This window comes from Culex pipiens, chromosome 3 (genome assembly GCF_016801865.2).
Source record: "Culex pipiens pallens isolate TS chromosome 3, TS_CPP_V2, whole genome shotgun sequence".
Lineage (NCBI taxonomy): Eukaryota > Metazoa > Arthropoda > Insecta > Diptera > Culicidae > Culex > Culex pipiens.
The window spans coordinates 67113928-67127254 of record NC_068939.1 but is presented as its reverse complement, the minus strand read 5'-3'; the positions used below and the strand labels follow the sequence as shown (position 1 = coordinate 67127254).

The window sequence follows — 13327 nt, the reverse complement described above, 5'->3', positions numbered from 1 at the left end:
AAACCCAAAACAATGTTTCTATATGAAATTGTTCTTGTTGAGTCTCAATTTTAACACCGAATATGTTTTATACGCTGGAGATGTTAAATATGGCATATTTTGATACAAGACTTTGCGCAAAACATCAGTTTTCATTCAAAAAACAATTTTTAGGACTGCACAAAAAAAAATCAATTCCCGTAATCGTGAATAAAGTTCACGAATGTGAGATCCACGAAGGAATATATTCATGAGTATGGTGCATTTGCACTATAAACGTGAATATATTCCTTCGTGGTTCTCACAATCGTGAACTTTATTCACGGTTTCGAGAATTGATTTTTTTCTGTGTGGGGTGCTCAAAATTTTTGGATGCCGGGACAACTTTGAAGCTCAAATGAGCTTACGGGCTAAATGTATAAAATTGGTTATTTAAAAAATACATTTCGTTATTTTAATTTATAATTCTAAAAAGTTCATCTATCACTTGAATTTTTTTTAAGACTTTCTGTTATTTTTTTTTTTGAAATTTTTGGTATTTAAAAAATAATAGAAAACAGAAAATGAAAGTTGTCAATCAGTTTTGTAGATTTTATTGTTGTAGGTATTTGAAATAAGGTATTTAGTTAAATGTTCTGTGTTTTCATTGAAATTTTAGAGTTTTTTTTTTTTATTTTGAAAATGGTGACATGAATTCTGAACAGTTTATGTAATGGCGTAATTTTATCTTTCAATCAATTGTAACGTTTTGGACGTGATATTCCAACAATTTTACTTTTACTATGGTCGAGGGGAGGCAAAAAAAAAATAAAAGAAATATAAAAAGTGAAATTACAAGTCAGAATTTATAAATTTCAGTGAAAAAATGGTTATAAAATGTATTGTACACGCATTCAGTTGATTTGCAATCATTCTTTTTAAAAATGTCTCAATAATCTCTTTTCGAACGCTGTTATTGGAATTAGTTTGGCATAAAAGCTGAAAGATATGTCAAATTATGCCATATTTAATATCTCCAGCGTATAAAACATATTCGGCGATAAAATTGAGACTTAACAAGAACAATTTCATATCGAAACATTGTTTTGGGTTTGATGGAATTGTAAAATTTTATTAATAAAAATAGATTTTCAAAGAATTATTGATTTTTTTACCACAATCGGAGGTACCAAAAAGTTTTTATTGTAGACTTGAAGTACAAGCCATGCCTCAATTTCGCCACATAGGGTATGGTGGTATCTACGTTTTTGAGAAAGATACGACAATTTTGAAAAAAATCACGACTTTTTTGTAATTTGTAAATATCTCTGGAAGTAAGTATCCGACAGATGTCACTCAGAGTCGAAGTTGTAGTGTATGTTAAAACCTTTCAAATGAAACCAAGCGAGCAGGTTTACGTATTGCCAAACTTGAGTTATGAGCATTTTAAAAATTCGGCCTATTTTTTTTAAACATTTTTGCAAAATTTTGAATTGATATTTTACCTCACTTCCCCGCATCGTAGAGGGCTCATATTTGGCATGAGTTCATCTTTTGTGTAGACCAACAAACGCTGAAAGTTTCATCAAAATCGGAGCTCATCGATGCGAGCAGCGTGCCCCCTAGCGAAAATCTGGCTCTTAAGTATCTTTTTTGACGAAGGTGATGTGCATGGTGATTTTACCATTGGATTTTTTGCTGTGTTCCTCTCCCCCTACCCTTCAAAATCGTTCCAAAAAACAAAATTATAATGTATAAAGAAGTCTTATGCACTGAAAACAATTTGAAATGCATTTTCCTGCGTTTAAAATCATATTTAGCAAATTTGAGATCGATCATCAATATTTTTTGTGAAATTTCGTTGTACAGTACTGAAAAAAAGATTTTTTTGTTGTTAAAATATAAATATTTCGCCAATACTTTGATATTTTTAAAACTAAAGATTGCAAAACATCTGGGCAGGAGCAACTTTGAGCAGAGCCAAGGGATATAAACTTTAAACAAATATTTGCAATGGCCTTATTTGCTGGAAAAAAACAAAACTTTGAAAAATATCGAAAATTATTTAAAAAAAAAAGTTTAGTAGTTAAGGGGTTACATACATGTATAAAATCAAAAAAAATATATTACAGAAAATTTGTTAAATCTACTTAAAACATAATTTTCAATCACTCCTGAAAGTTTCATGAAGATATTTTGTGATTGAACTGAGTAAGAAACGATTTATAAGCTCAAAATTTGGCCATGCGCAAAGCGAGCTGTCAAACTTTGTGAGTGTTTTTCTCTAAACACTGAGTTGATTTACGGGTGCCATGATGTCTCGAGATGGGATGTACCAAATTGGCTTAAAATTTCAGTGAAGACTCGTTAAAACGGCCCTGTGTGCATGACGGAGCACGATTTTAAAATTTTGCTTTTGAAAGAAAATACAAAAATCAAAAATTTAAGATTTTTTATATGAAAAACATAACAATATTTGTGTATTTAAAATTATCTATTTGTAGACCTAGTCGGCTTGGGTTCAATCCCAGACGGTCCCGGTGGCATTTGTCTGATCACGCCTTCCGTCAGAAGGGGGAGTAAATATTGGCCCCGGTCTAACCTAAAGGGTTAGGTCGATAGCTCAGTCCAGGTGTAGGAGTCGTCTCCCTGGGTCCTGTCAATCAAGCCTTCGAACACCTAGTTTCGAGTAGGAATCTCGCAATCGAGAACGCCAAGGCAATGCTGTTGAGCGAATAATTTGATTTGATTTTGGACCTTTTCAAAAGTTATGCTTGATTAGAAAATTTTGCAATTATTTTTGTTGTAAATGTCAGAAACTCATTGTCCAAAATAAACAAATTTAAAAATCACTAGATTTGCAAAGTAAACAGAATTACTCCAATTTACATCTTTTTTTTTTGTTTAATCAACATTTTCACAAAATTATACTTTTTCATAAAAATGCGGAATTCAACAAAATTTCCAACATTATTTTTTTAATTCATTTAATTTAAAAAAAAAATCAAAAACTGAAATATTTCAGTAAATATTGCTTATCTCCAAAATGGTGCACTATCATAGTTTTTTTTAAAGTAGAGCAGTTCTCTACGGAATCGGTCTTTTTTCTTTAATTTTAATATTTGTATTTTTTAATCCGGCTGAAACTTTTTTGGTGCCTTCGGTATGCCCAAAGAAGCCAATTTGCATCATTAGTTTGTCCATATAATTTTCCATACAAATTTGGCAGCTGTCCATACAAAAATGATATGTGAAAATTCAAAAATCTGTATCTTTTGAAGGAATTTTTTGATCGAGTTGGTGTCTTCGACAAAGTTGTAGGTATGGATATGGACTACACTGAAAAAAAATTATACACGATAAAAAAAATTTTGGTGATTTTTTATTTAACTTTTTGTCACTAAAACTTGATTTGCAAAAAAACACTATTTTTAATTTTTTTTATGTTTTGGTATGTTTTAGAGGACATAAAATGCCAACTTTTCAGAAATTTCCAGAATGGGCAAAAAATCTTTGACCGAGTTATGATTTTTTGAATCAATACTGATTTTTTCAAAAAATCGAAATATTGGTCGCAAAAATTTTTCAACTTCATTTTTCGATGTAAAATCGAATTTGCAATCAAAAAGTACTTTAGTGAATTTTTGATAAAGTGCACCGTTTTCAAGTTATAGCCATTTTTAGGTAACTTTTTTGAAAATAGTCGCAGTTTTTCATTTTTTATAATTAGTGCCCATGTTTGCCCACCTTTGAAAAAAATATTTTTAAAAAAGCTGAGAAAATTCTCTATATTTTGCTTTATTGAACTTTGTTGATGCGACCCATAGTTGTTGAGATATTGCTATGCAAAGGCTAAAAAACAGGAAAATTGATGTTTTCTAAGTCTCACCCAAACAACCCAACATTTTCTAATGTCGATATCTCAGCAACTTTAGGTCCGATTTACAATAATAAAACATGAAACATTCGTGAAATTTTCCGATCTTTTCGAAAAAAATATTTTCAAAAATTTAAAATCAAGACTAACATTTCAAATGGGCGTAATATTGAATGTTTGGCCCGTTTAAAATGTTAGTCTTGATTTTGAATTTTTGAAAATATTTTTTTCGAAAAGATCGGAAAATTTCACGAATGTTTCATGTATTAACATTGTAAATCGGACCTATAGTTGCTGAGATATCGACATTAGAAAATGGTGGGTTGTTTGGGTGAGACTTAGAAAACATCAATTTTCCTGTTTTTTAGCCTTTGCATAGCAATATCTCAGCAACTATGGGTCGCATCAACAAAGTTCAATAAAGCAAAATATAGAGAATTTTCTCAGCTTTTCAAAAATATTTTTTTCAAAGGTGGGCAAACATGGGCACTAATTATAAAAAATGAAAAACTGCGACTATTTTCAAAAAAGTTACCTAAAAATGGCTATAACTTGAAAACGGTGCACTTTATCAATAATTTACTTTTTGATTGCAAATTTGATTTTACATCGAAAAATGAAGTTGAAAAATTTTTGCGACCGATATTTCGATTTTTTGAAAAAATCAGTATTGATTCAAAAAATCATAACTCGGTCAAAGATTTTTTGCCCATTCTGGAAATTTCTGAAAAGTTGGCATTTTATGTCCTCTAAAACATATCAAAAAATAAAAAAATTAAAAATAGTGTTTTTTTGCAAATCAAGTTTTAGTGACAAAAAGTTAAATAAAAAATCACCAAAATTTTTTTTACCGTGTATCATTTTTTTTCAGTGTAGTCCATATCCATACCTACAACTTTGTCGAAGACACCAACTCGATCGAAAAATTCCTTCAAAAGATACAGATTTTTGAATTTTCACATATCATTTTTGTATGGACAGCTGCCAAATTTGTATGGAAAATTATATGGACAAACTAATGATGCAAATTGGCTTCTTTGGGCATACCGAAGGCACCAAAAAAGTTTCAGCTGGATTAAAAAATACAAAAAAAATCGAATGACCGAAAACTCAGAGAATTGCTCAGTATTTCGATTGAAAACATAATTTTGCATTTTAAGCTGAAGTCAATTAAAAAATGAACAAAATTTCATTTTCCTCCGTGGCAAAGTGCTTCACTATCGCTCAAAGATTGCGGGAGTTTTTCGCCTAAATCTTATAAAATCAAAAAATCAAATATGCATCAACACAGATTTATGAATATTAAGGTAGAATTTTTGTATGGACAGTTACCAAAATTGTATGGAGACTAGAAGACTCTCAAAGACTCAAAATGGCTTTTTTGGTAATTGAGCCACAGTTCGAATAATAGCAAAAAAAAATAATAATAAATAAAATCCATTTCAGGTTTCGGTGGAAAATTGCTCTTGAGATGTAATTCTGAAGATTTTCGAAAACATATTTTTTAATCACCTTATTTTTCGAGCCAATAATGAAGAGAGGGAAAAAATATTTGCAGCGGCCTTATAGTATATTTGAAAACTGTCAATTAAAATTTCAAGGTTTTCGGGTGAAGAACAGAATTGAGAAACATATAAAACCAAATTTCAATTAAAGAATTAAGAGAATTTTCCTTACGTGCACTTTTTACAGCATAGATTTAAAAACCTTTGCAATGAATATATTTCCTTGATATTTCCATTAACATATTAAACTCATTTCAAACAATAAAATTAAGAATGAATCTTCAAATTCAAAACCAGTTTTGTAAGTTTTATTGTTTTGAGAAATACGCCTTTAAATGTTTTCAAACACATGAACTAATTCAACATCGTAAAGCAATTTTTCACTATAAAATATTAAGTTCTAAACACGTTTACGAATTCCATGCTATTTGTTTTCTTAATTGCCATGCAAGTGCAGAAAACCCCGCTGCATTAACCAACTCCAATCAACTGGCACAAATTGCAAAATGAATAGAATCCATACAAAATACGCCCGTCCACATGTTCCGCACAAGTGTGTCTCAGTGCGTGTGATTGCGCGTATCTGTTTGCGTATCATCGTCGGGATAAAAATTTCCCACGCACCACCAACGGGAAAAGCTGATCTAATATTGATATCATCGACGCTGCCGCAGGGTTGGAAATGTTAAACGATCTGGCTTGATCCCCTTTTTTGAGTTGAGTGTGTGTGTGTGTGGGAGAGGGATTGACACATGGAAAATAAAAAAAATAATACTGCAAATACACACCACACACAAACACAGCCGAGCATGAAGAAGCAGGACAAAGAAAAAACATACATTTCGATTTCATTTCCATTTCAAATGATGACATGTGTGGGTGTGTGTATGTTGGTGTGTGAATTTGCAGAATGGGTGGCCATTTTCCAAGGCCAGTCAGAAAGGGGGTGGCAATGGAGTGGTGGGTGGTGATAGGTGTTTTCTCCATTCAAAACGATAAGCTATCAGAAATGGAAATTGTGTTGCGACGTGCAACGAGAAGCGTCTAGGTTAGGGTTCTTCCAATGTTTTTAAGGTTAAACTGATTTGAAAGCTAAAAGATAAAAGTTAAAATTTGTAAATGGAAGTAAGAAGTAAGAAGTAAGAAGTAAGAAGTAAGAAGTAAGAAGTAAGAAGTAAGAAGTAAGAAGTAAGAAGTAAGAAGTAAGAAGTAAGAAGTAAGAAGTAAGAAGTAAGAAGTAAGAAGTAAGAAGTAAGAAGTAAGAAGTAAGAAGTAAGAAGTAAGAAGTAAGAAGTAAGAAGTAAGAAGTAAGAAGTAAGAAGTAAGAAGTAAGAAGTAAGAAGTAAGAAGTAAGAAGTAAGAAGTAAGAAGTAAGAAGTAAGAAGTAAGAAGTAAGAAGTAAGAAGTAAGAAGTAAGAAGTAAGAAGTAAGAAGTAAGAAGTAAGAAGTAAGAAGTAAGAAGTAAGAAGTAAGAAGTAAGAAGTAAGAAGTAAGAAGTAAGAAGTAAGAAGTAAGAAGTAAGAAGTAAGAAGTAAGAAGTAAGAAGTAAGAAGTAAGAAGTAAGAAGTAAGAAGTAAGAAGTAAGAAGTAAGAAGTAAGAAGTAAGAAGTAAGAAGTAAGAAGTAAGAAGTAAGAAGTAAGAAGTAAGAAGTAAGAAGTAAGAAGTAAGAAGTAAGAAGTAAGAAGTAAGAAGTAAGAAGTAAGAAGTAAGAAGTAAGAAGTAAGAAGTAAGAAGTAAGAAGTAAGAAGTAAGAAGTAAGAAGTAAGAAGTAAGAAGTAAGAAGTAAGAAGTAAGAAGTAAGAAGTAAGAAGTAAGAAGTTTGAAATAAAAAAAAAGAAGTCAGAAGCTTTAAACTTGAAGTTGTGCGTTAAAAGTCATAGGACAACCCCAACGCTCACCCTGGTTCTCATCGAACAGAAATAAAGATAATGAAGTGGAAAGTGCTAGGTTGAAAAACGGAAATCGTTGCGGGCGTGTGTGACATCTGTTGGCAGCACAGAAATATCGATCGATTTGAGCGAGGGGAAGGACGAGGAAAAGGTCTTGGTTTGCCTCATGGTATCTTGGAGGGTGCCCACTTAAAATCGGAACACTTCAATATTTTTTCTAGAAATTATTTTCATTACTTCAATTGTTCTGTGGTTCTGTTTTTTCGATTTTTCTGTTATTCTTTTGTTCCAATTTTCCAATTGTTCCCATTGTGCCGATTGTTCCAATTGTTCCGACTGTTCCATTTGTTCTGTTGCACTGTTGTTCTGTTGTTCTGTTGTTCTGTTGTTCTGTTGTTCTGTTGTTCTGTTGTTCTGTTGTTCTGTTGTTCTGTTGTTCTGTTGTTCTGTTGTTCTGTTGTTCTGTTGTTCTGTTGTTCCGTGGTTCTGTTGTTCTGTCTAAAGATTCAGAGATACATTTTTTAATGTGTCGCCACCCTGTCGACGTTCCCCTACAACATTCGTCCCCCCTCTTCCCCTCCCTAAAGAGCAATTTGCATGCATTTCATGCGGACAGGTCCTGTTAGTGCCGATCGTCCCTGGCGCACACCGGCAAAGCGGAGAGCACTCACCTTTAATGCAAATTTTATTTCGCCTGATAATCAATTTTGTATCGTTTTGCTTGGGTGGGCCCTCGACGCGCAGGTGAATCCCGACCGGAACCTCCTTCGTCACGTTGCCGGAGCACACCAGATGAACCGTAAACGTCTCGACCGCCATCGGGATGATGCCACTGCTCGGGATGTTCAGCTCCGGGTGCTGCAGGGCGCCCTCGTCGTCGTCGTAGTGCACCGAGATGGTGTAAGGAAGCTGCCGGGAAGAAGAAACGGACGAAGCATGAGTTGATTGTGAATGCATATGTGTGAGTGAATTTGTTTGTGTGTTGATGCCCTGCTGACCGATGGAGACAAATTTGAACTGCAAATTGGGAAATGTGTTCGGAAAACAAGATTAATTGAACACTCTACATCGGGGAAAATTTCTTGGGATTTTGTATGCATGTATGGCATGATGAATAAGAAAAACAAATCAAGATTGTGTGTGCTTTTAGTTCAAATAAAACCATTTCGTGACTTGAATTAAATTTGGAAGCAAGAAGCTGATGATGTTGAACAAACATCGTTCAATCGAACAACGATTGTTCAGTTGAACAACGATTGTTCAGTTGAACAACGATTGTTCAGTTGAACAACGATTGTTCTGTTGAACAACAATTGTTCAGTTGAACAACGATTGTTCAGTTGAACAACGATTGTTCAGTTGAACAACGATTGTTCAGTTGAACAACAATTGTTCAGTTGAACAACGATTGTTCAGTTGAACAACGATTCTTCTGTTGAACAACAATTGTTCAGTTGAACAATAATTGTTCAGATGAACAACAATTGTTCAGTTGAACAACAATTGTTCAGTTGAACAACGATTGTTCAGTTGAACAACGATTGTTTAGTTGAACAACAATTGTTAAGTTGAACAACGATTGTCCAGTTGAACAACGATTGTTCAGTTGAATAGCGGTTGTTCAGTTAAACAACGATTGTTCAGGCAAACAACGATTTTTCAGTTGAACAACGACTGTTCAGTTGAACGCCCAAGTAACAATTTTAGTTTTACTGTAGTTTTGGAGAAGTTATGTAGAATTCCTGAGAAAATGTATGTGAGATGCCTTTTAGTCCCACATGCTGTGTTAAATAAGTGTTAAATCAGCAATAAAGCTAAAATGGACTACTTTAGGAGGTTAGCCAGAGTATAAATTAAGAGTATCATAAGACATTATAATTTTATTGTGTACCTAATAAATACTTTATAAAGCTCTTCAATGCTCAAATAAAACTTTCTAGTTTAGAAAAGATTTTTGTGGCAACCTGTAGGAACTCCTAAAGGTTATAACAAAGCACGAAGCATTTATGAATGTTCTCTCAAAGAGAACCAAAAGCCTGTACAAAAAGAGAACAGCATGCTGATTTACTTGATTAAAGACAAATATTCTTATGCGAAATTGAATTCTAAAAGGCTTATGGTAGTGGATTATTCATTTGATAATAATTGTATAAATATATTTAAGCACTTGCATTTCTCCAATGAAATGTACCGTTACAGTAGTGCCAAAAAAAATTACCGAACATTTTTTCAAGATAGCTCGAAAAAATGGAACTCGCCTTTAAAATTATCACAAAAAAACTAAACTTTTATCGAAAAAAAAATCTTTTTCGCCGGTTGTTGCTCCAAAATTCAACATGGCTACGATTTCCAGCACTTCGATTTGTTTGGCAATATGGCGAAAATTTATAAATATTGAAATTCTTTTGTAAGTCTACTTCAAATTCAATGCTTCCTCAAAGACTCTTTCCCAAAACTCGCTAGGAATAACTTGATTTAAAAAGGCTTTATTAGGGTTTAAAACAGGCTCACAATGCTTTATCGTGGTCTTAACCAAGATTAAATTGCACACGGCTGGGAACGTAGCGCATGCGGGCTTCATCAACTGCAAATAGATCGACTTGGACAACGGATTTGAATTTGGCAATAATTCAATAAAAAACACGTTTTTATTAGTTTGCATGGGGTTTATTTACTATATAAGAACTAAAAAAGCACAAACTCGGTCACTCAACACAGTTCAATGACCAAACTTTAAACAGCGAAGGTGGGTTGGACACTGCCTTAAAAAGCAGCTACTTTCACTATTTTTACCTTCTGTTGCTATTACAATCTTTAACTCCACCACAATATAGACTGCGCACCACAAACAATGATATTTTAAAACGATTATCACTCTCTTTTCAAATTAAACATATTAGTGAACAAAAAACCGCTGCAATCAGCACAAGCAAAACTGTAAATGACAGCGCGTAGCAATACAGATAATAAAATCTTGATAGTTTTGAATAAGGTAACTCTAAGGATGAAAAGTTTTATCAACTACTTTTCGAAAACCATATGTATTTAAAGAACACTAAAACGAAAACAATTTGATAAAATGCCTCGTTTAGTAACGCTAAATTGCAAAATAACATGATGTACATCCACTTTGACACAATAATGATAATGCACAGCACCAGTACATGCAACAATTGCAAAGCAAAAGAATTTCTGGTTCAGTGAAATGTTCCGATTTCTCACAATTCTATCACAATTCAAACACGATAAAAAACCACCAATTAAAAAATATTTTATTATTATCAACACATAGTTATTAAGTCATATGTAATTTTAAAACTTTAACCGAAAATTCACTAGTAATTATGCCCAGAAGCGTTTTTCAAAAAATCAGCTCTCCTCTCAATGTATTTCACTGCGCTGTTCACGTACAACTGAATATGTCAAAGTGAAAGTACAAATCTAACAAGATTGATAAAATGCTTACGGAAGACTTAACAGATTTAAAGCAGCATTTGTTAAGTTAATCAAGCTATATCAAGAATTCTTCAGGCGTACTTAAAGTGTAAAGTTGAAACCTTAATTAAAACTTCTAAACAAAATTCTTCATGATATCTTGAAAAATTCTTTGAAATATGTTTAAGTTTGTGGAATGGTAAAACCTTTTGGATTTGGTGAAAGATGTAACAAATCTTTATTGCATTTAATAAAACTATTATAAAAATGCTTAAGAATCAAAGGCATTTGTCTTGCTACTTGGGCGACGATTGTTCAGTTGAACAACGATTCTTCTGTTGAACAACAATTGTTCAGTTGAACAATAATTGTTCAGTTGAACAACGATTGTTCAGTTGAACAACGACTATTCAGTTGAACAACGATTGTTCAGTTGAACAACGATTGTTCAGTTGAACAACGATTTTTCAGTTGAACAACAAATGCTCAGTTGAACAACTATTGTTCAGTTTAACAACGATTGTTCAGTTGAACAACGAATGCTCAGTTGAACAACGATTGTTCAGTTGAACAGTTACTGTTCTGTTGATTTTAATGCAAATTTCAACCGCTTCATCACCGCCAGCCTCCATCAGTTCAAAAACTCGAAACTGCAAGAATAATTACAAATCAAATTACAGCCGTCACCGGCACAAAGAGCCAAATTGAGTCAAGTCATCAACTGGCGTGAAGTTGTTTAAAAACAGTTCGCATCAACAAAATCTACACGAACAACAACACCAGCAAGCTCAAAACTCGAAATCCAGTTAGCGAAAAAGGCAAAGTAAGTTTCCCGGAGAGTTGCCGCCATCCCACTAATTCGAATCCTTTTCCAAAAGCAGCAGATTTTCCATTTTTCATACCCCATTTGCCTTCGCAGATAAAGGCGCCGCCGCCACCATCTTTTCCAAGGCGGATCGTCACTTTGCGCCGGCGAGAAGGAAATGAATTTAAAATCTCTGCAAAATTAATTAACAACTTAACCCCCATCAACCGAGATCGCACAAATTGCGATCCACGCGCTGAGTGGATTATATCTCTCGGAGCTTTTAGTTTTGCAAACATCCGAAAAACAGAGTTTCTAGACGGAGGATGGGGAAATAGTTTGGTGGAAATCTGTCGTAAGGGAGGAGTTAGGGAGGAAGGTTGGGATGGGAAAACTATTAAGGACGAGAACCCTCTTGCCAAACATCGGTATTCGGTATTTGGTCTCGTTTTAATTGAATTAGCCAGGACTTTCGGGGCCAATTTGAGCGATGCTAATGGGAAAGGTATGGTCAAAATAAGTTAGGAGGGGAGTGGAGTATATTAAATGGCATTCTACTCAACTATTCATGGGGTGACAAGAAAGTGATTTTGGCGAGGGAAGTTTGATGATTGAAGCGAAGATTTTTATGAAAAATTCATAATTCAGTTTATACTTGCAAGTTAATGGGAAAATTTTGAGCATTCAGAACCGAAATCCAAAAGAACAATACATTATTGTGACCAATTACCACACGTAATGATTACTCGCCCGCCAATTTATGACCCGCTGACCTGCTGGAGCCAATCCCACCCGGCAGTGCAAACAGAAAAACCGTTGCCCAAAAAGAGGCCCCCCTCGTTGGCTCTTTTCACGTTCACAGGCCAGTCGGTTGATTCGTTCAAATATAGGTCTTTCCGTAATAATTCATCCTTTACCGTGGCGGGGCCACATGAGTCCCAGAGCACGCCGAAAAAGCTCTTCCACGAGAGTGAAAAGCTCCACAAATAGTAATTCCACGGCTGCCACATTCATTTTCCGGGAGGCTCTCGGAAGGTAGTAACTTCACGGAACGGAGTTTGTAGCGAATTTGGGGATGGGTCCATGCATCATGTTGAGAAACTGAGGGGGCAATGGGGTTCGTGGAATGACCGGGTTTTGTGTGCCCACGTAGAATGTATTGGATCATCAGGTTGGTAGTTCAACGATGCCAGTTCTAGGTGGGACAGTAGCTGGCGTGAACTGTGTGGCATGTTGTTTTAAAGAAATTATATATTTATTTAAAATAACTGTTTTGAACACCTTTGACTTCCTAAGTATTCGAATATTTTGTTACTGTGCACGAAAAAATCAACTAATTTAATTACTTTTCGTTAAACGAAACGGTCTACTTATCAGCATCCATTCGAGTGCTGAAAAGATCAACTATTCAGCACTTGTATCGAAAGGTAATACATTCGTTTACTTTTTCTACGACCAAAGAAGTTATTCTGCATCATTCGTCGATACAAATTGTCCTTCGATTTTGGTAGCTTTTCATACAAAAAGACTATTTATTTTTTTTTTTGCATCGGATTTTCTGATCAAAGTTAATTCTCGGAAAAGTTAATTCTCAGAAATACATAGTTACACTCTAAAACATAATATTTTCTGCAATCTACATTTTACTCTAAAAATAACAATAATAACAATTTTTTTTTTTTTTTTAGTCTGTGGTTGACAGAGCAGCGAGTCAGACGTGCGTCTCTCACACACCAAAAAAGTGCTAAAAAGTGCAAAAATGCCTCAGGGCAAGAAAAAGAGGCGGTCCTCACCAGCAGGATCGGCAGATTTGAAGAAGCTAAAGAATGCCGAAGCGCTACCTGCAAAGCCAGGCAG

General features: G+C 34.2%; 1 protein-coding gene across 1 annotated transcript in view; it reads right to left on the bottom strand.

The window, feature by feature from the left end:
- LOC120420924 (tyrosine-protein kinase Drl) overlaps nt 1–13327 on the bottom strand; it is a 167858-nt gene that overhangs the window by 103441 nt on the left and 51090 nt on the right. The window contains exon 3 of the mRNA XM_039584053.2: nt 7902–8139. Within this exon, the coding sequence (XP_039439987.1) occupies nt 7902–8139 (238 nt within the window). The remainder of the gene's footprint in view (nt 1–7901; nt 8140–13327) is intronic.